At 39.2% G+C, this 23,555-nt stretch overlaps 1 protein-coding gene and 2 pseudogenes across 1 annotated transcript; all 3 read right to left on the reverse strand.

The window, feature by feature from the left end:
* LOC111877399 (probable aldo-keto reductase 3) overlaps positions 1–6,616 on the reverse strand; it is a 29,030-nt pseudogene extending 22,414 nt beyond the window's left edge.
* LOC111887805 (probable aldo-keto reductase 4) lies at positions 2,829–3,569 on the reverse strand. Its single transcript, XM_052768411.1, has 2 exons — positions 3,268–3,569; positions 2,829–3,161 (listed from the first exon to the last, which is right to left on the reverse strand). The coding sequence occupies exons 1-2, from the start codon at positions 3,438–3,440 to the stop codon at positions 2,996–2,998; spliced, it is 339 nt and encodes a 112-aa protein (XP_052624371.1). The 5' UTR covers positions 3,441–3,569; the 3' UTR covers positions 2,829–2,995.
* Positions 6,617–19,093: 12,477 nt separating the features above from the next.
* On the reverse strand, positions 19,094–20,991 carry LOC111887795 (probable aldo-keto reductase 4; annotated as a pseudogene).
* Positions 20,992–23,555: the final 2,564 nt, after the last annotated feature.

Genomic DNA, 23,555 nt, shown 5'->3' on the forward strand with positions numbered 1-23,555 from the left:
GATGCACATCCCATTCATTTTGTGCTGCTAAAGAAAGAACCAAACGAATTGTTTCTAGTCTGATTACCGGAGCAAATACCTCATGGTAATCAATTCCCAACTTTTGTTTGTATCCCTAGGCGACTAAACTTGCCTTATATTTTTCAACCTCTCCTCTTTCATTAAGTTTGGTTTTATATACCCATTTGACACCAATAGATTTATGATCTTTGGGTGGATCAACTAGTTCCCATGTATCATTCTTCAGAATTGACCTTATTTCTGCATCCATTGCATCTCTCCATTTCTTATCTTGAATTGCATCTTCAAAAGTAACAGGATCAACATCAATAAAAAGAGCATAGTCAGCCATGTCTTCAAAGTCCAATCTTTGAGTGTTTTCATATAGGTTTGCCATGCTTCATTTTTTCTTGATCCTTCTAACACGAGGTGGTTCTTCAGATGAACTTGAAGATTCATCGATGGATTGTACTGAGTTGTCATTGACAGGTGTGTGTGTGTGTGTGTGTGTGTGTCTATTCATCTCATTTCCCTCCTCATTGCTTTCTTTTCCTGAACAAATGCTCATCGGGATGTGTGCAATGTTCTCTTCACTTCTTAAAGGTTCATTCCAAGCTTTTGCTTCATCAAAAATAACATCTTTGCTTACGATTACCTTTTTTGTTATAGGATTATAGAGCTTGTATGCTTTTGTGTTTTTGCTGTAACCCACAAACACTGTTTTTTCGGATTTCTGATCGAGTTTTCTCCTTCTTTGGTCAGGAACATGTGCATAGGCAATGCACCCAAAAACCTTTAAATTTCCTACACCCGATTTAAGACCACTCCAAGCTTCCTGTGGTGTCATGTTGTTTACACTTTTTGTTGATGTTCTGTTGATCAGATATGCTGCACATGCTATTGCTTCAGCCCAAAATTCCTCTGGTAATCTCTTTCCCTGTAACATGCACCTTGCCATCTCTCCAAGAGTCTTGTTTTTTCTTTCAGCAACCCCGTTTTGCTGGGGTGTGTAACTTGCAGTTAGTTGATGATGTATGACATTCTCTTTCAAGAAAGATTGAAGACAAAAAGCAGTGTATTCCCCACCACGATCAGACCTTAAACATTTGATTTTGTGTTCACTTTGATTTTCAACCCAAGCTTTAAAGATCACAAAGTAATTGTAGGTCTCCAATTTTTCTTTAAGAAAGTAAATCCATATTTTCCTGCTAAAATCATCTATGAAGGTTAATACATACCTACTTCCTCCGATTGACAGTGTTTTCATAGGACCCCAAATGTCCGAGTGGACCAATTCGAGAGGCTTTGATGCCCTCCATGCCTTGTCTTGAGGAAATGACTTCTTTGAATGTTTACCCAACGCACATGCTTCACATACATACTTTGCAACAACGATAGAGGGTAACCCATGTACTAGTTGGTGTTTATGCTTGTATGTGAGAGCACCAAAGTTTGCATGGCCAAACCTGTGATGCCACAGACGTGACACATCTTTTGTGTTTATGTAGAGAGAGAAAAGATTGTCCCCATCAAACTTGATAAGAAACATCTTGTTCACAATCATCTTTACTCTCCCGATCAAATTATTATTCCTGTCTTTTATCTCACAGAATCCATTTTTAAACCGTAAATCATACCCTTTCATAATAAGTTGTCCCACACTCAATAGGTTATGTCTCAAACCTGTTACGTAGAACACATTAGAGATATTCTTTTCATTATCTCTAATCTTAATGGATATCACTCCATTCCCTGCCACACTAAGCTTGTTATCGTCCCCAGTTCGGACTTCCCTTTTCTTTGAGTTTTCTAGACTAACAAACAGGTCTTTATTCCCTGTCATATGGTTACTGTAACCACTATCTAGATACCACAAGGTATCTTGCACTGAATCTTGAACACTAAGCATCATGAACATCGTGTCATCATCATTGCTTTCTTCGTTGTGAATGAAACTAGACTCCGTTCCTTCATCTGCAATTCGTTTTCTGCAGACTTTCTTGACATGACCGAACTTATGGCAATAATGGCACTGTATTTGTGGTTTTCTTTGATTCTTGCCTTTGTTGGTGTTTCCGGGTTGATTATCTATAGCCTGAAAGGCGTGTTCCAATATAGGGGATTCAAACTGCTTCATCCTAAGTTCATGGGATTGAAGCGTACCCAAAAGATTTTCTAATGAAAAATCCTCCAAGTTTTTCGACTCCTCTATAGCCACAACGACGTATTCGAATTTTTTTGTGAGGCTTCGCAAGATTTTCTCAACAACCCTCCTATCTTCAAGGATTTCTCCATTTAAGCGCATTTGATTTATAAGGATTATTACCCGATTGTAAAACTCTTCTATGGATTAAGTTTCTTTCATTCTTAATTCATCGAACTCACAACGAAGCGTCTGCAATCTAACAATCTTAACCTTCTCTTCTCCTCTGTTTGATTTGTGCAAAATATCCCAGGCCTCCTTTGAAGTGTCAGAGGATGAAATTCTTTCAAATATGTTTTCATTGACTGCTTGGTATATTAGAAATAAGGCCCTTCTATCTTTCTTCCTCAAATCATTCAACTCTAATGTCTCAAGCGCAGTCAATATGGTGGGTTCTGTGGGTTCATCGATTCCGTGTTCAACAACATCCCAAAGATCCTGAGATTCAAACAACACTTTCATTTGGATATTCCAGTGAAAGTAATTCTTTCCATTTAGTTTTGGTAACTGCGGTTGAGATTGTAATCCGTTCCCAGAAGTTGATGCCATGAAGATTGGCTCTGATACCAATTTGTTGGAAGAAATTATGGATAAACAAGAAGAAGATGATTTATCATACGTAAATGTCAACTCGTTTATTAATTCACAGAGTTTACATATTTATATGTCCCTAACATCCCTAACCATCACGTCCATTCATTAGGACGGTTACATAACTGATAACGACTTTTACTATAAACACCAACTAACTGATTATAATTAGATAATATTTACAAAGTATCTAGCTTAACTCTAACAAATTGGAATGGAGGTGAGCTGAATGGAAAATATATTGAAAAAAGTTAACCAACAAACCTTACGTAAGTCGCCATCTTCCAACTTCTCAACAATCCTTGGACCAGATGAGAAGAAACCCCGTCCTAGAGGACTGTATGTAACAATCCCGATCCCAAGTTCTCTGATAACGTATGATATATATACATAAGAATGGAACTTCAGATTTTTTGATACATGTTTATTGAGAAAATTAGAAAAAGAAAAACAGGAAAGAAAAGACAGCCAACCTGCATGTAGGAATGATTTCTTCTTCTGCATTTCTTGTCCACAAGGACCATTCGAGTTGTATAGCTGTTAATGGGTGCACAGCATGAGCTCTTCTGATGGCTGATGCTGACGCCTCCGATAATCCAACATATTTGATCTTTCCTTCTTCCACAAGCTCCTTTAGTGCTCCCATCTAACAAGAAAGATAAAAGATCTTAGGAGATCGATATAAATGGATAATGAATTTAAGCAGGACTGCAACAGAACGACGTGTAAAGAGGAGGAAATTAACAGTGATTTCAATAGGCACACGGTTGTCAATCCTGTGCTGATAATATAGATCAATACAATCGACGCCTAATCTCTTCAAGCTAGCTTCACAAGCATACTTTATATAGGCCGGGTCTCCGGAGACGTCCATGTGATTACTGCTCTCGTATTTGAACCCGAATTTGGTACCCAGCTACACTTTTTCCCTGCCCTATCCAGTCAATGCCTGTAATACAAAAAAAAATGTTTGCTAATCAGTCTACACAAGAAACGATACTTAAACCATAAGTTGACTGAATCAAAACATGAAAAAACCCATGTGCTCTACGACCTTAAAACTAATTGGGAGCGACATTTGATCAATGTAATATTTAGTTATGAAGCTTGTAATAGTAGAAGAATGTTACCTTGCTGATAAGAACTTCGTTGGTTTGAGGGCCGTAGATGTCGGAGGTGACTAGAAAGGTAATGACGGCGTTAATGGCGTGCTGGATGAGCTTGATCATGTCAGGTTCAGGTTTGGGTTTTAATTTCCATATAAATAAGACATTCCCATACAACCTAAACCCTGAGCCGATACCTCTAGACCCTGTGAACCTAGTTTGACTTTACGAACTCCTGCCATTTTCGAAATTTGTTGTTCTTTTATAAATTGACGAAAGCAACGCCTGACAGCTTACTTATATAGGGAGCAAGAAGCGGAGAGTTTGGAAGGCGTAGGTACCAAAGTAATTGACTTTTTAACGTTAGAAATGAAGAAGAATATATAACACTTACTTACAAATGTACATAGCGTTTTTAATTTAACCAAGTGTTCGACTAATTATAAATGAGAAGTCGACATAGGTTATCTAGTTTTTGGTACATAGTACATGATTTAATCATAGGTATGCATACACCCCAGTTTACATGCTTTTTTACCTAAAATTTATATAGAATTTTTTTTATTATTATAATTGATTTTCAGTTAATGCCCCATACTAATAATAATAATAGTTTTATATTATACACCCCTTACAATCATCTCTTGATCTGATATCATATTATGATCAACTTGGGTAATTTCTCAGTTACTATTTTTAATCAACTTTTTCTTTTTTCAATTCATAATACCCGAATTGAAAATCTTGTATTTGATTGTTTTGGGTAGTTAATCAATGAAAGAGACGAGTTAAAAGAGAACATGTACATGCGCACACAAAACTTAGCATTTATGATACAAACCCATGAAGTGATACACGATCTGGACAGTAGACTAATTCTCATGATTTCTTTTTCCATTATGCATGTTGCTAGTAGACTAATTCTCATGATTTCTTTTTCCATTGTGCATGTTGCCACGTTTCCCTTTTTTTAGGAATGCCATGCTAGCTATTTCCTTTCAGTAACTTTGCACGTCTTCAATTCCTAGTTAGTTGCAATCTTTTCTTTAAATACCTTGTAATTTGCATTGGAGAATATAGCAGAAAATTGTCTCAATTATCAGTTGTTTAGTTGTTTATTTAGCTAGCATCTTCTATCTCCTATATCTATTTCTACAGGGGACTTGCCATCCATAATTTGGCTGTATCAATTTATGTGTGTTTTTAAATGACGTGGCCTGCAAACAAAGGAGAATACACAAATTAAGCGTAGCATTCATGTGTCTTTTTATTGTTATGGCCCTGTAATCAACTTTGTACGTTGCTGCTGCAGCCTACCAGTAGGGTGTTAGAATTATAATGTAGACTTGTTTTATAAACTATAGTTAGTGTGAATTAATGTTAGGCAGTTAAAATGGGTGGTTAATTTAGTTACCTTAACTGTCAAATATGGCAGTTAAATCTGGAAGTTAGGTATTTAGGAAAAGATGTAGTGGTTAGAAGGGTTGTATCGTTTTGGTACTAGTGCCTATATATGTATCAAATGTATGTAATCTTCTGTTGACTTAATAAAAGAATTAATGTGTTTGTTGTGTAAAGAAACTCTCCTTTGCATTCTTCCCGATGCACATGATCTTGCAACTTCTGATATGTTAGATTAAATCCAATGTTAATTGTATATTTGTATGTTTAGTACAGATCTATACAATTATATAGTTTAGGGGTCCTTTATATAAATATGTTACTCTATGTATTATATATATTGATGAATGAGATTGACAGTGATGACTCCGGTATGGGACACCATTCGAGGGGCCCAGGCGGAGGCCGTGAGACCGGAAAACCGCTAGAGGGAGCGAGTGAACGGGCAGGTATCGGAGTTTGTTACCGATAGTCGAGGACTTATGACCTTTCAGGGTTGGGTTTGGGTACCGTTTGTGGGCGGAACGCGTACCGTCTTGATGGAGGAGGCGCATAGATCGAAGTTCTCGATCCACCTTGGGGCCACTAAGATGTATTTGGACTTGAAGAAGGAGTATTGGTGGCCCTGTATGAAGAGGGATGTTGCATGGTTCGTAGAAAGGTGCTTGACCTGTCGCAAGGTTAAGGCCGAGCACCAGCATCCACATGGTAAGTTGCAGCCGTTAGAGATTCTTGAGTGGAAGTGGGAACAGATCACCATGGATTTTATCACCAAATTGCCGAGAACTGCCAGGGGTGTCGATGCAATTTGGGTAATTGTGGACAGGTTGACGAAGAGCGCTCACTTCCTTGCCATCAGTGAGAGCTCTTCCGCGGAGAGGCTGGCAGAGTTGTACATTAGGGAGGTGATATCGCGGCATGGAGTACCGATCTCGATCGTCTCAGATCGAGATGTGTGTTTCACTTCCAGATTCTGAAAGAAATTTCATGAGGAATTCGGTACGAGGCTGCATTTAAGTATCACATACTACCCACAGACCGATGGGCAGAGCGAGCGGACGATTCAGACGCTCGAGGATATGTTTCGGGCATGTGTACTGGATTTCGGCAGGAGTTGGGACACGTATTTGCCCTTGGCTGAGTTTTCCTATTACAACAGCAATCACTCAAGCATTGGTATGCCACCCTTTAAGTTGTTGTATGGAAGGAGGTGTCGTACCCCCATTTGCTGAGGTGAGATAGGGCAACGTGTGATGGGTAGTACAGAGATAGTGCTTCAGACGACAGAGCAAATACTGCAGCTCTTCCTTGCCATCAGTGAAAGCTCTTCTGCGGAGAGGCTGACCAGTTGCGATTATGGATCGGAAGGTCAAGGTTTTAAGGAACAAGGAAGTGCCCCTGGTGCCGGTCCAGTGGCAACATTGGAGGGGGTCCGAGCTGACTTGGGAACCGGAGCGCGAGATGCGTGAGCAGCATCCAGAGTTATTGCGTAATTAGACTTCGAGAACGAAGTCTGATTCTAGTGGGGGAGAATTGTAACATCCGGACTCCCAGGTATCTTATTTATGCTTTAATATTGAGTTTTTGGAGAGAGACTCGGCGAGTAGGCGCTCAGACTCGCCTAGTAGGAGCGCGGATGGTCAGACTGATTTAATGGTGCACTCGGCGAGTCCACGCTGTTTAATGAATCCCTAATCCCCGGGGTTTGAGACCTATTTAAAGGGGATTATAGCCACCATTTGCGGCTACCAGACCCTTGAGAGAAACCCTTATTGTGCTTGAACGTTTGTGAGAGACAAGAAGTCATTATTGGACCTTTGTGGGTTTGTTTTGCTAGAAGAAGTTGATTCCAGCTTGGAGGAGGCCAAGGAAGTTGCATATTCGTGGATTTCAAGCAGAGGGCATCATCTTTGCGGTAGCATATCGACCCTCTTTCTGTTTTGTTAAGGCATCCATGCATCTAGGGTTTCCTATGCCCTTTATTGTGTTGATTTGTTGAGAATAAGGTCCCTTATCATGTTTAGACTTCAGATCTGGACCCATAGTGATCCATAGAAGGTTATCCATCTTGCTTTATGTTGGGTTATGGTAGAGATGAACTTAGAGTGTTGTATTTGGGACCAAATCATCAAGTAGTGTCATTTGGATGTTGCATGTGTATCAAGTTCGAACCTTTACGTGTTTATTGAGCTTGGGGAGGTTAGATCTATGGATTAGAGGAGCAGATCTGACCTCAGATGGTCATTTGAGTTTGAGCATGGCTTGAACTCGCCGAGCTCAAGAACAGACTCGGCGAGTAGGATGAGTTTCCCCCATAAATCACGCAGATGGTAACTCGCTGAGTTGGGGAAGTGACTCAGTGAGTCATTTGGGGTTTTGAGGACGTGAGTTCATGACTGAACTCGCTGAGTCATAATTGTGCACTCGGCGAGTTTGGTCAAAGGGTTGTTCATTGACTTTTGTTGACTTTTAGGGCTGGTTAACTTTAGAGTATTTGGGAGTTGAGAGGGGTAAAATGGTCTTTTAGCATCCTAAGAGTGCTAAGAGAAGGAATGGTCTTGCTTTGGGAATTGTGTTGATGTCGAGTGTTTATTTTCGTATGATTAGGCGGAGGCTAAATCCTATTTCACGGAGACCGAGATTTTCGAGTGACCGAGTTACACGAGGTGAGTCTTCTCACTATACATTACCTAGAGTGGTATTATGAGTTGACCGAAAGGTCTTATGTGCTATGTATGAGATTCTGTGCCATGTATGAGATTATGCGCTATGTGATGTATGTATGATATATAATTGTATATACCGGACCGGAGGCTCCAACGATTCAGACCGGTTCGGAGGGCCCAACAAGCTATGACCGGACCAGAGGGTCCAACGAGCTACGGGACTGGAGGGTCCCGCTGAGACACATCGGTCAGAGGGTTGTACAGTAGCCTCGAGTGGTGTATGTGTTGTATGTGGTATTTTGGGGAACTCACAAAGCATTTATGCTTACAGTTGTTGTGTTATGTGTTTCAGGTACTAGTGAGGACCGTGGGAAGGCGCCGACATGAACCGTACACACCGAGAGGAGATTTGAGTTATGATCTTGAGGACATGTTTGATTAATAACTATTGTGAAACACTTTTTGAGAATGTTTTATATTTAAAATATGGTTGTTGAAAAATGAAAATTTTGTTTTGGAAATCTCATCGTTACAAGTTGGTATCAAAGCCTTGGTTTGAGGGATTCGGATGCACCTTCGGGCGTATTTGAACTCAAACTGAGGATTTGAGAGATTTTTTATAAAACAAGTTTTTAAAAGAGTAAGAGGTTTAAAAAAAGAGAGAAGAGCAGAGCAGTGTGTACGGTCAGCGAGCACCCGAACGGTGAATCCCCAAAATACCCTTACATTCTGTGTTATGAGAATATGCTATGTTATGTTATACATGCCAGAGTAGGCTAGGTACTCATATTAGGACTAGAGTGGCCTAATTTGTGATGCCTTAGCCTAGGAGATTACTGTTGCTATGAGATGCCCTGAGAGTGAGTAGGTAGTAGATGAGAGATCTATCGGAGGGTAGCCAATGCATAGCGAGAGTAGAGTACTTGTGATCCGAAATCCAAGGAGGAGGATTTGGGGTGAATGTTGATGCGGTGTGGTCAGTAGTATAGGACCTGTAATACTGAAGACACCGGATCAACGAGCAGTCCAAGTAAGAATCCTTTGGATATTGGAGGACGAGTAGGGTTGCGTTATCGAGTGCGAGTATGCTCGATCGAGTCTCTGATATTTTTATGTTGTATTTCAGAGACAACATGGTTGGGACACGACACACACCGGGGAGCAGTGGTGTCAGCGACGAGTAGATCCGTCGATTGATTCATGAGGAGGTGACTGCTGCCATCCGGGCTGAGATTCCAGAGATGTTCGGGGACATTAAGACCACATTGATTGAGACCTTTGACGAGCGGTATGCAGCAATGACTGAGGCTGCGGCTGCTGCAGCTACTGCTGCTGTTGCTGCTGCCAGACCTCAGGGAGGTGACTCGTTGTTGTTTCGGGAGTTCAGCAACACGAAGCCACCAGAGTTTGATGGGACGCAGGACCCAATTGCTGCGATGAGATGGGTTTCTGAAATCGAGGGGTATTTCTATACGTGTTCTTGTCCAGAACACTTGAGGGTACGGTTCGCTCTGAAATAGCTCTGCTTGGGAGCGAAGGATTAGTGGAAGTTCGTGACGGAGAGCTTCACTCTGGCAGAGATTTCTGAGGTGAACTGGGAGAGGTTCACCGCCATGTTCAGAGATGAGTATGTTCCCCTGGTGGAGAGGTAACGGTTGATTCAGGAGTTCTTGACCCTCAAGCAGGGTACTGATTCTGTCACAGTTGTTACCAGGAAGTTTCATGAGAGGGCGATGTTTTCCCCTGAGCAGGTGTCTATGAGCAGGCTCACATGAGCCGGTACTGAGTGTTCTGAGAAGAGATATTCAAGAGTTCGTGGCGAACTCGACTTACCGGACATTTGCTAAGCTCCAGGAAAATGCCCAGAAGAGGGAGATTGAGTTGGAGACTTAGGCCAGGGAGGAGGCCGAGTGACAGAGGATGGACCGGCGGCCGGCTTAGTCTCAGCCGGCAGCCCAGTGGGCTAAGCCCGCTGATTCGAGATCTGGGAGCGCGAAGGGCCGCACTTGTGGGAAGTGCGGCAAGAGTCACGAGGGGTCGTGCAGGGCAGGGGTATGCTAAAAGTGCGGGAAGGAGGGGCATATCGCGAGGGATTGCCCCAAGGGATTCTCTATTTGCTTCCATTGCAACCAGACCGGCCATCGGAAGGCCGAGTGCCCTCAGCTACAGCAGGGATCTGCGCCTGCGGCTAGGGCTACCGAGGTTCGTCCAGTGAAGGCCGAGGCACCAAAGGCCCACGGGAGAGCCTTCCAATTGACAGCAAAGGAGGTCCGCGCAGCACCCAACGTTGTGGTTGGTATGTATTCTTCTCTCTATTTATTTGAGTCTGAGATATTATGCTTATATCATGTTATGCGTAGGTACTTTTCTTGTGAATTTTGTACCTACCTTAGTGCTATTTGACTCAGGAGCGAGTCGATCTTTTGTGTCGTTAGCTTTTAGTCGTCATATCAGTATTTATCGAGAGGCCTTGAGTCGACCTCTGTGAGTTTCTATAGCTAACGAGCAAGCAGTGTATGCCACGGAGGTGATACGAGGATGTAGACTTGAGATCTTCGGTGTGGGGTTCCCGATCGATCTAGTCCCGATTGCGATGGGGGACGTATGTGTCATAGTGGGCATGGATTGATTGAACCAATTTGGAGCTATTATAGATGGCATGCGTCAATGGTGACGATTCGAGACCCTAGTGGGGGAGTACTTACGGTGTACAGTGAGGGTACCCATCCTAAGTTAGCATTTTGTTCGGCGAGTCCATGCTGTTTAATGAAACCCTAATCCCCGGGGTTTGAGACCTATTTAAAGGGGCTTATAGCCACCATTTGCGGCTACCAGACCCTTGAGAGAAACCCTTATTGTGCTTGAGCGTTTGTGAGAGAGAAGAAGCCATTATTGGACCTTTGTTGGTTTGTTTTGCTAGAAGAAGTTGATTCCAGCTTGGAGGAGGCAAAGGAAGTTGCATATTCGTGGATTTCAAGCAGAGGGCATCATCTTTGCGGTAGCATATCGACCCTCTTTCTGCTTTGTTAAGGCATCCATGGATCTAGGGTTTCCTATGCCCTTTATTGGGTTGATTTGTTGAGAATAAGGTCCCTTATCATGTTTAGACTTCAGATCTGGACCCATAGTAGTCCAGAGAAGGTTATCCATCTTGCTATATGTTGGGTTATGGTAGAGATGAACTTAGAGTGTTGTATTTGGGACCAAATCATCAAGTAGTGTCATTTGGACCTTGCATGTGTATCAAGTTCGAACCTTTACGTGTTTATTGAGCTTGGGGAGGTTAGATCTATGGATTAGTGGAGCAGATCTGACCTCAGATGGTCATTTGAGTTTGAGCATGGCTTGAACTCGCCGAGTCCAAGAACAGACTCGGCGAGTTGGATGAGTTTCCCCCATAAATCACATAGATGGTAACTTGCTGAGTTGGGGAAGTGACTCAGTGAGTCATTTGAGGTTGTAAGGACGTGAGTTCATGACTGAACTCGCCAAGTGACAATTGTGCACTCGGCTAGTTTGGTCAAAGGGTTGACCGTTGACTTTTGTTGACTTTTAGGGTTGGTCAACTTTAGAGTATTTGAGCTTGGAGAGGGTTAAAATGGTCTTTTACCCCCCTAAGAGTGCTAAGAGAGGGAATGGTCTAGCCTTGGGAATTGTGTTGAAGTCGAGTGTTTATTTTCGTATGATTAGGCGGAGGCTAGATCCTATTTCACGGAGACCGAGATTTCCGAGTTACCGAGTTACACGGGGTGAGTCTTCTCACTCTAGATTACCAAGAATGGTATTATGAGTTGACCGGAAGGTCTTATGTGCTATGTATGAGATTGTGTGCCATGTATGACATTATGTGCTATGTGATGTATGTATGATATATAATTGTATAGACCGGACCGGAGGGTCCAACGATTCAGACCGGGTCGGAGGGCCCAACGAGCTATGATCGGACTAGAGAGTCCAAAGAGCTACGGGACCGAAGGGTCCCGCTGAGACACATCGGCCAGAGGGTTGTATAGTAGCCTCGAGTGGCGTATGTGTTGTATGTTGTATTTTGGGGAACTCGCTAAGCATTTATGCTTACAGTTGTTGTGTTATGTGTTTCACTGCAACGCCAAAGTCATCCTAAGTAGTGGTCTCCATCACCTCACCTGTAACAACCTGAAATTGTTCGTCGCCAAAACCCGTTCTACCCGAAAGGTCGCCGTTATCAAATTCGTTTCGTTTTCTCTTTGGGTTAATTATATAAACTTATACGTTGATTTTAATTTAATGAGTGTCTAAATCACTCAGGAACTCACGTAATTAGCCTGAATATAATTATTACATGAGTTTTAGAAACGTCCCCGCCAGGTGATGGAAACTCAATCGGGTGCGACCTAAAGCATCGTTTAAGGCCGGTATCGGGTAGAATTCCACTGTGTCCAAGTTTTAGGAACTATATAAACATGTTTAACCTCTCATTTGAAGCTTTTTCCTTCTCTCTCTACTCTCTCTCTAACCTCTCTCCTAAATCCAAAGATTAAGGGTCCAAAACTCAATTTTAAGGCCTCAAATCCTTAAGGTACCTTCCTAGCCTTAATCTATAGCATGTTTGGCTTCCAAATTTGACGTTTAATCATGAAATGGGACTACATATGTGAGTTTACGGCCCAGGAGGCTGCCTAGGCCGTAAACACCATTTTGAAGGGTTTTAAGCCCTTAAACTCCTTCCTAAACTCATTTGGACTTTAGATATGGCTAAGGGACTTCAAGATATGGACTTACAACACTTAAATCATGGATTTTGAGTCATTTGAAGGAGTTTACGGCCAAGGCATAAGCTTGGGCCGTAAACTCATTTAAATGGGGTTTTTCATGCCCTTAAACCCTTCCAAATCACTACTATGGCTTAGTTATGAATTATAGGACATTGGTTTTAGCATTTGGACACTTGAAACATGACTTTTGAGGGACTTATATGAGTTTACGGCCAAGGTGTGTGCTTGGGCCGTAAACTCCCCAAAACAAGGCATAAATTCAATTCTAAGGTGTTAGAAATCCATCCAACACCACCAAAAGCCTTGGAATAAATCAAGGGACCAACCAAAAATAGTTTAAGGGACTTAAACACATCATTTGTGGGATTTCTAAGAGTTTACGGCCAAGGCTTGTTCTTGGGCCGTAAACTCCAAGATTTATGGTGTTAGAATGCAAACTAAACACCCCTAAAGCTTTTAGATGAATTTTAGAAGCCCTTCTATGCAAGTTTTAGACCTTGAAACACATTGTAGCACCATGTAGTAGAGTTTACGGCCATGAGAGGGGTCTCATGGGCCGTAAACTCTATAAATCCCTGATATGTCCCATACAAATTCATGTTAGACCTTGGAATAATTCTATTAATCACATGTGATTTGTTTTGGAACCATTTAACACCATTTTCTTGGAAAAATAGGAGTTTACGGCCATGGAGCCATGCTAGGCCGTAAACTCCCATATAAGGGTCTATTTGATGCTTTGAAATCATTCCAAGTCCTTAAACCAAGTCTAGAAATTATCCCCTAAGTGTTTGAAGTCATTTAGCACCATAAACCACCCCCACCATGAGTTTACGGCCGTAAACTCATGGGGAATGGGTGTTTTTAGACCAAAACTCTTCTATTAGTTTACTCATGGGGAGTAAACTCAAGTCCCAAGTCCCTAGTGTCATTTCACGTCCTTAAACGCTACCCGGGTCCCTCCAAACACTTGTATCGGAGTGTTTTCGCGACTTGAAGCAAGTGTCCCTAACAAATAGCTAATCTAAGTCCTAATTAGATACAAATGTGTATCTTTAAATTATACTTAGGAACCTCGCACATTTACAAGCCCCGGACTAAAGTTTAGCATCCGAAATCGTCACGTTTCTCGCCCGGTGAGTTCATACCCCTACCCTTTTTCACTGTTTTTAACTGTTTTCAGGGGGGAATACAAGCAAAAGTACAAGTGTTTCTTGTACTTAAACTGATTTACAATTTAATGATTTTAGTTTCTAAATGTCATGATTTCCAAAGATTATGATAACTGATGTTTCGAATTGCAGGTTAATTGTAGATTTCTTTCGAAAAGTGTTTTAAATCACATTATCTTTTGTAAAAGAAATCATACTAATAATAACAAATATAACTAACAGGATAGAACGAATGCGAATATGGATATAACTAGGTACGAATACGAATAACGAATTCGAATACTAATACGAATACGAATAACGAATTTGAATACTAATAGGAGTACGAATACGAGTACTAATACGAATACGAATGTAATTTAGAACGAATATGTCTACGAATACGAATATGTCTACGAACACGGATATGTCTATGAATACGAATACGTCTACGAATACGAATATGTCTACGAATACGAATACGTCTACAAATACGAATACGACTGCGAATACGAAATAACGCCTTTGGTTGACACTAAGACTTCAAATATACAGTTAATGTACTCCTTGAGTGTCACCAGAGTTTCGAATTTATTACGAAAATACTCCTTTGGACCTCTACTGAGTTTCGAATATATCCGCCTCAGAATGTCGACAGAGCTTCGAAATTACAACTAAGTTAGTAGACTATAGTCATCCGATCGTAGAATAACTAAGGAAGTAGAATATATAATTAATACTACTCACATAGTAATTACTAGTATTTCGAAATCAGACTTAAGAACAAAACACTACACATAGGAAAATATGGGATTTTCCTGGGATAACATCAAAATCAGTAACGAACCTAGATACAAATAGACAACTCAACATATAGGAAAATATGAGATTTTCCTGGGTAACACAACAGCACATAATCGAGTAAAGAAACAAACGAATAACTATAACTATAAGGAAAATATGGAATTTCCTGGAATGTCATAACTAACCGTTTCCGAATTTGTAACAAAGGATAACTAAACTGTTTTTGAATAAGAAAATATGGGATTTTCTTCATCAACAACTTTTCTCGAAACGTAAAGGAACTCGTCTTTTCAAAACTAAATTGCTTATGAACTCACCAGCTTTATGCTGATTTTCAAACTGCTTGTATTCTCAGGTCAGCGTTAGACAGGTACATCGCAACCTTTTGGAGAAGATGGAGCGTTCCGAAGACTCGTCTTTACTTTTGTTTATATTACATATGTAAAATACTTGTACAACTCTACTTTCAAACAAATGTAAACAATATTATGTAATGTAATGTTTTGTGATTACTGTTTTACTATGTGCATTGGATTTGATACTCAACATGGAGTCAACCCCGGAAATGTTTCCGCCTTTGGTTTTCGGGGTGTGACATCACCCATCTCAGATTCAGGAAGCAGACTACACCTCAGGCTCTCATTTTTTGGGAGCAAATTACACCTCAGCCTCTCATTTTCAGGAAACATACCACACAGAAGACAGTAAAATAGACAAGTTATTAGGCATTGTTACTTAATTGAAAACCACAATCGAGCACTTTGGGAAGAGAATGGATAATTGGGAAAAAGATAAACAATTTGGTGTGAACAATATGGAAAATGTGGATGCGGGGGAAGAATTTTTTCATGGTTTGGATCCCGAGTCAAACCATACGTATGTGTAGACACCACCGCCTATTGTTGTAGTTAAGGATAACACAGTTACACAGTTAAAAGGGGGGTAAAAATGAAATCGAAATTTTGTAAGGGGCCCTACACAAAGGTATAAAATTAAGTAATTTCTATTTATATAGTAAATAATCATTCCAAATTAATTAACATATTGATTTTGTAGGTTCCATCGACGAAACCATTGAAGAACAGAAAATGGAAAAAGTCGCAGAATTCCAATAATGTAGAAAAAAGACTTTTACTACTGGACGTTTAAGCAGATAGTGATGATGAATTTTGGAAATTGTGGGGAAAGAACATGGGAGCGGTATTTTTGGAGCATAGACTTTTAAGAGGTATTTAGATGGATTAGGAATTTTGGTCAAGTTTAATTGGTATTGGCTGTGGATGGTTGCTCTCTGAGGTAACACACATCCTTTGTTTTATATTACAAAAAGTGGTGGATAATTAATTCTACAAAATGAATTTGTTTTCCAACAAGCAACATTTGGTTATCTGGACGTCACTGCTCAAGGAAATAAATCCGTCGATTGGTAGGTGGACGATTATTAATCTTGAAGGCACGACTTTGGAACCTGGGAAACAACATTATTTGAGGCGTGTAGCAGCCGGGATGGTTGATGGACCACATTGGAAGGATATAGATATCATATAATATAATATTATATATATATATATATATATATATATATATATATATATATATATATAATATGTATTTATCTAATAACTTTTCATTTTTTTGAAGGTTTTAATTCCCATCAGCATACCCCACCTGCATTGGTATTTGGCTGATTTGGATCTACTTACATGGAAAGTGAGCATATATGATTCGGCCGAATGATGTGGTTTCTTTACAAGATATGCGTGTGACGGTAGTTTCAAATTATTGAGAGATAGTATATTAAGTGAACTAGACCACATATCATATTGGGCCCATTTTCCCAATAGACAGAAACCTACTAAGGTGGAATTCATTAAAGCTAAAGATGCGTCGCAACAAGAAAAAGTAGAAGAAGGAGAAAGAGGAGATTGTGGATTTTATGTGTGCATGTTCATGGAAATGCTTGCATTGGGTGTTCCATTGGTAGAGATACGGGATTTAGTTACCGTAATACGATGCCAAAAATTATTTGGAATAGTAGACTGATTGTTTTATGATTATTGTTTTAAGAACATTTCCATTAGCATAAACAATTCCATTCCACTATCCACATAAACTTTCCAATCGAGTTATATGTCGTTGGGACTTTACATTAAGGCTAATTACCAATTGTCATTGAGATTTTACAAAAGATACGAAATACATACAAAAGATACAAAAAACCTTCACATCCCAATACACACACTTTACACTAACAGCTAGACCAAAAGCTTTACATGCTAACACTAATTAGCTAACTAAAAAACAAAACAAACATACCCAACAACTAGAACAACTACCAACAACTTGTACATACGTATGCTCTTTCTTGGAATCACACATCCCCTTCTCTATGCTTGCCGCTAAACTCTTCTCCTTACTGAGGAGAAAATCCAACTCAACATTCTTAGTCCTTAAGTTTTTTATGACACCAAGATCCTATTTGGAATCCAACTGCTGCTTCATGGAATAGATGAGGTTTTTGTAGTAACTATCTTCCAGTGCAACATCTTCCCATTCAAAGTAATCACATTTCCTCAGTCTTGTCTGTATCAAATCCACATGGATAAAACATCCAAACACAATTACTCACTAATCCCTAAATGCTACCGCTAGACTCTTCTCCTTGGAATCACACATCCCCTTCTCCATGCTTGCCACTAGACTCTTCTCCTTACTCAGGAGAAACTCCAACTCGGCATTCTTAGTCCTAAAGTTTTCTATGAAACCAAGATCCTCTTTGGAATCCAACTGCTGCTTCATGGAATAGATGAGCTTTTTGTAGTAACCATCTTCCAGTGCAACATCTTTTCATTCAGAGTAATCACATTTCCTCAATCTTGTCTCTATCAAACCCATATGAATAAAACATCAAAACATAATCACTAATCACCAAATGCAATTTAGGAAACCACGAAATAAAAAATGATTAACACTACAACACCATTTAAACAATCGCGATCGTACATATATTTTTAGAAACGAAATCACGACAACAACCCAAGAAAATGAAAATTACTTTTAGGGTTTTTTTGTAATGTAATGGGTTTTTAATAGTGAAGCCCTAAAAAATCTTGCATTAACAAATCAAACTAGATCGAAGCTTAGCAAGCTGTTGTTGCAATACCAAAAATGTCCGTCGGGGTTAGTGAGCTTCCAACATGTCTGTTCCTTACCTGGAATGACATCGCAGTCACATTTGTTAACATCGTCTTTAATAAACACACGAGCAACATGGAGGCGATTTCTTAGATTGGACGAGCTTACAGAAATTGTGTTGAAGAATCGAACAAGTTGATTATATAAAGGAAGGTGCTTGCTTCGACTTTTCACGAAGGGGTAAGAAACAAATGAATGAGGTCCAAATCGGGGTTTTAATTAATAGCATAATTGGGAAGATAACACGTCAGGTGCAACGTTGGAAGTCTAGGTAAGGGGTTTTTTACACATCACTTAGCTAGATAAGGATCATGTACACCGCAACAACAGTGTACACCTCTACGGATCAGTGTACACCTTTGTGGATATGTATACACATCTAAGGATCAGTGTACACCTCTACGGATCAGTGTACACCTCTGAAGATAAGTTATAGAACTGTTTTTTGTGGATCAGTGTACACCTCTGCGGAGACGAAACTGATGTATTTCAATTGAGACATGTAATGTTTGAATCAAAGAAAATTGTGCATTTGTATTTAACGGTGGTAGGTGAAGAAGCTGAAGAACAAACAATGGTTAACAACCAGTTTAATCTAGGAAAAACTAATAGAGGTCGTAGAGAAAGCCAATGTGATGGAAACTGTTCAAGGAAAAGACAAAATGAAGTGTCATTCATCACCTCCAAGGTAATCAGGGGTAACCATTGTTGTTATACCTTCAAAAATGTTCAACCAAAATTGTATTCTAACCATCACCTCTCTTGTCGTCCATGGACGTGGAGTATCGGACGACGATGTTGCATTCGTAGAAGTTGGTGCATTCACGGCCATTTCTAAATTTTTCAATACCGAGGTGAGTTGATACAATATATAACCAATATGACAATTTATACGCTGATCCACAGAGGTATAAGCTGATCCGCTGATAACCGTTCAGTGGTGTAAAGATACTCTCCTTTACATTCTTCCAGAAGCACATGATCTTGCATGTTCTGATATGTTAGATTAAATCCAACAAATGCATGCATGATGATCGGGAAGAATGATCTTCTATGAATTTGTTGTTAGAGAAACTTGACGAAAGATTCGAACTGATTATTAACTCCAAAATAGGGATGACAAAAAACACCAAAACCCAAAGATTTTGGGAGCATGTCGGGTCGATCTTATCAGGTCGTTATCGGATATATATGAAATTACTCATTTATGTCCTTAAAGACATAACCCTAAAATTGTGTATCACTTTTATTTGACAGCGAAAAGCATGGTACAAGAAAACAAATTACATATCAACCAAAGATATATAGCATAGCACAAATTAAACAAATAATGTATAGCACTACGCAACAAACAATATGCTCGCAGCATGAATCAAGCTTTCCAGGATGACAATGGAGGAGTCTCGGTGTCCTTAAATGTTGAAATACCATCACCATATCTACCACCCTTAACTGAATCAGCAGAAGCAATGGCTTCTAGTTCAGCCATGTCTTCTGGTGTTAGCTTCACAGATAAAGCTCCAATGTTCTGTTCAAGATTCTCAATCTTCGTCGTTCCAGGAATGGGAACCACGTCATTTCCTTGGTGGTGAACCCAAGCCAACGATAGCTGCGATGGCGTGCACCCTTTCTTTGCGGCCATGTCACTAACCTTCTTGAACATGATTGTGTTATGCTCAATATTTTCAGCTTGGAACCTCGGTAGATACTACAAAATAATAAATTTGAAAACCAGATTGATATCAATTGCCTATTTGTTGCTAGATATGTACATGAATCGAAAATATAACCAAAAAGTGTAACAATCAACAGACCTTACGGAAGTCCCCATCTTCCAAATTCTCGAGCACCTTTGGACCAGACGAGAAGAACCCCCGTCCTAGAGGACTGTATGTAACAATCCCAATCCCAAGTTCTCTGAAATACAAAGGATGATATAAAGAAGTAAGAGCTTTGAATTTTTTAATACTTCGTCACTTGCTAAATATTGAAGAAAAAAGAAAGAAAGAAAGAAAACAAGAAGAATAGATGGTAACCAACCTGCAAGTAGGGACGATTTCTTCTTCAACGTCTCTTGACCACAAGGACCATTCTAGCTGTACGGCTGTAATTGGGTGCACAGCATTAGCTCTTCTGATGGTTGATGCCGATGCTTCTGATAATCCAACGTATTTAATCTTTCCTTCTTCTACCAGTTCCTTCATTGCTCCCATCTAACAATCAAGAAAAGATTTAAGAGAGATTTCAATGGATGATGAAAGGATATGGATTTTGTAAAGAATACTAACCGTAATTTCAATAGGCACACGATTGTCGATTCTGTGTACATAATACAGATCAATGCAGTCGACACCGAGTCTATTCAAGCTAGCTTCGCAAGCATATTTTACATAGGCCGGATCTCCGGAGACTTCCATAGCTTCGCTGTCGTATTTGACACCGAATTTAGTCGCCAAATCTACTTTCTCTCTCACTCCTCCCTTCAAAGCCTGTAGTTAACAAGAAACAAAATACTTGAACAGTAAGTTGACTGAATCAAACCATGAAACGAACCATGTGGCAGCGACGATTGATCAAAGTAAAATGTAATTGTTAAGATCAAAGTAGTAGAAGAATGTCACCTTGCCGATAAGGATCTCGTTGGTTTGTGGTCCGTAGATGTCGGAGGTGTCGAGGGAGGGTAATGCCGGCGTTAATGGCGTGGTGGATGAGCTTGATCATGTCAGGTTCAGGTTTGGGGGCTCCATAGAAAGCGGACATGCCCATGCAACCCAAACCCTGTGCTGATACTTCAAGACCCTGTGAACCCAGTTTGACTCTTCTAACTCCTGCCATTTTCGTACTTCGATCTTCGGTTACGGATTGATTTTTGAAAGCAATATCTAGCAGATTACTTCTTCTTCTACTAATTGATTGAAGAAAGATAGCCTGGTGGATTACTTTATATAGGGGTTGAGAAGTGGGGAATTGGTTGTAATTTCATGACGTACAGCTTCTTGATGGTCAATCTGGATGGCCATTGACGAAAGGTAGCTGACGTAAGTACCGAGCATTCAACGTTTGACCTTCAAAATGAGAAATTAAAAAAAGAATAATATATAAAAGCTTTCACCTATACGGTGATTTTATTCCAAAAAAGATCAAATAAAACAAATATAAAAGTGTTTCACCATAAATATAGTCGAACTTTACCTGCCCATGATATGTGATATGCTGTTCCCACCTTATAAAATCCCCATTCACACCCTGTGGATTGCCACTGTTACACCTTAAATATCTTAAATATAATGTAATCCATTTTTTTCCTGCTCATATATAATATATTATATGGATTTCTTTAAAAAAAATTAAATATTAAATTTTAGCGATTTGAAAAAAATTGGATTTAAAATAAAAATGAGAAAAATTATGAATTATTGAAATTAATGATAGTTTAATGTATTGAATACATTATATATATAAATAATTTTTAATAAATAACTTACATATATATTAACATACATATTAAATATGAAATTTTAATTTAATAAAATAAAAAACACAATAAAATGACAAGTTGAAAATAGAAAATTCAAAAATCTAAAAATGTCATGATGTATATAAATGAAGAAAAAATGACATGTGACAAAAAAAATTATTTAATTATTAGAAAGGATGTCATACATCAAAGTTCAAACATCCATTCATCAACTTTTCCGAACAAATTTTTCAATATATATTATAAAGTGTTACTATATATAACTTACATAAATCGTTACACTAGGAGCTACAAGCCTTATTACACTCATATAAATGATACACAAAACAATTGAGGGTATGTTTAGAATTTCCCTTATTATATTTCATTACCACAAAAAGCATATCATATAAAACTCAATTCTTCAGAAAATTAGGGAATGTTTTTTAGAATTATATGACCCGCCAGGTATTAGACCAAACCCAAAAAAAGATCGAGGCCCAATAAAAGAGCAAGACCAAATCAATCTAAAACGACACCGGACAGAAAAAAAACGGCCCGAGATCGTCCGGGACCGATCCGAAAATGACCGGATCGTTTAGAGACCATCGGAACCCACACAAGATCGGTCTAATTAATAGTTGTCTAAAGAAAAAGACCGGTTGCCAAATTTTATAAATATATAATTTTTGTGTTAATTAGAAGTGGACGTATGAATATCTAGCAATAGTGGCATCAAAAAAAAAAATTCAAATCAAATATAAGAACATAGATGTGGAAAAAGGATTCGTTTTGGGTCGAGTTTATGTCCACAATATATGAATAACCCATGAAACTTGTCAAACTCTGACAAACTCAAATCAAAAAATGATTTTACTAAAAAATTAGTTTCAACAACATTAAAGAAACTCAAATTTAAACTAAGATGTTTTTCTTTTTTTACAGTACAAGAATACAAATCTACGCCGATGACACCTATGTCGATGACGGTTGTCGTTGCTAAAAGAACCCCAATGCAGACGACTTGTCGTCGGCACACCCTTTGCAAACTTTGACTAAATTTCTTTGACCAAGACATATGTGCCGACGACAAGTTGTCGCTACAGGTTTTGCAGGAACGACATAAATTTTTCGCGGTACTTTGAAATTCTATACCGATGACTTGTCATCGGGATAGGTAGCGAAAAATAGATTTACTGTTTATTTCAAATACATGTTCCAGAAATACAATACGCCGTCGTTTTAAGTAAGCTATGTCGAAGACATGTCGTCGGCAAGCCACGTGGCGATCCGCGTGAAACCTTATTCCAACGACAAGTCGTCTGCACAGGGTTTTAATTTTTTATTATTTTTTTTGTTTCAGCATAAACGAAACGACATCCTTTGTGTGGACCCTATCCTGACGACAAGTCGTCGGCGTAGGAGTTTACCCTAAGAGATACGCACTCAGTCCATTCATTCGCACACATACGCATTTAGTCTCTTCTTTCCGACGAAAATCATATTTTGCCTTCCACAATCGACGATTTGCTCCAGGTAACATGTTTTCTACTCATAATTTGTTGTTTATTGTTGTGTTGTAAAGATTTTTACCCTCAATTTAGGGTTTTTTTGGGTGTTATAGCTGTCCACTGGTGGTGAAGAGGTTTTGCTTCACCACCGTCTTCCACCACCCTCAACCTCCCACCGAGGAATCCAACCTCTTTCTAGCTTCTCCTTCACTACCACAATAGGAAAGTAAGTAATATGGTGGGTTTTTGTGTGTGTGTGTGTGTTTTTTTTTCTGATTTTGTGCTCTTCGGGTGACCACCAGCCACCATTGGAGGATCATTATCAATTTTGACAATCAAATTCCTGCTATCACAACAAAAAAAACGAAAAAGGTTAGTATTTTTTTTATAATTTTTATTGGAAATGAAATTGTATATATGTATAAGTTTATATGAAATTGAAATTGAAATGAATCCTCCTATGATTATAGAATTGTGTTGTTTGTTTTGTATGTGTATGATTGTGTTGTTTGTTTGGTATATGTATGTTGTTTGTTTGTTTAGGTTTATATGAAATTGAAGTTGTATGTATAAAATGTTAATTTAGTTGGTTAATGTTGTATCAAATTGAAATAGTGGTTAAAATATTATCTGAAATTCAAATTTGTTTAGGTACATATGAAATTGAAATTGTATTTATACAATGTTAATTTACTTGTTTAGGTTTATATGAAATC

Source organism: Lactuca sativa, chromosome 2 (assembly GCF_002870075.4).
Source record: "Lactuca sativa cultivar Salinas chromosome 2, Lsat_Salinas_v11, whole genome shotgun sequence".
NCBI classification, from domain to species: domain Eukaryota; kingdom Viridiplantae; phylum Streptophyta; class Magnoliopsida; order Asterales; family Asteraceae; genus Lactuca; species Lactuca sativa.

Coding starts and splice junctions, on each gene's coding strand:
- LOC111887805 (XM_052768411.1), bottom strand. CDS start 3,440: ATGGGAGCACTAAAGGAGCTTGTGGAAGAAGGAAAGATCAAATATGTT. Junction 3,162..3,267: donor GAAATCATTCCTACATGCAG/GTTGGCTGTCTT, acceptor ATACGTTATCAG/AGAACTTGGGATCGGGATTG.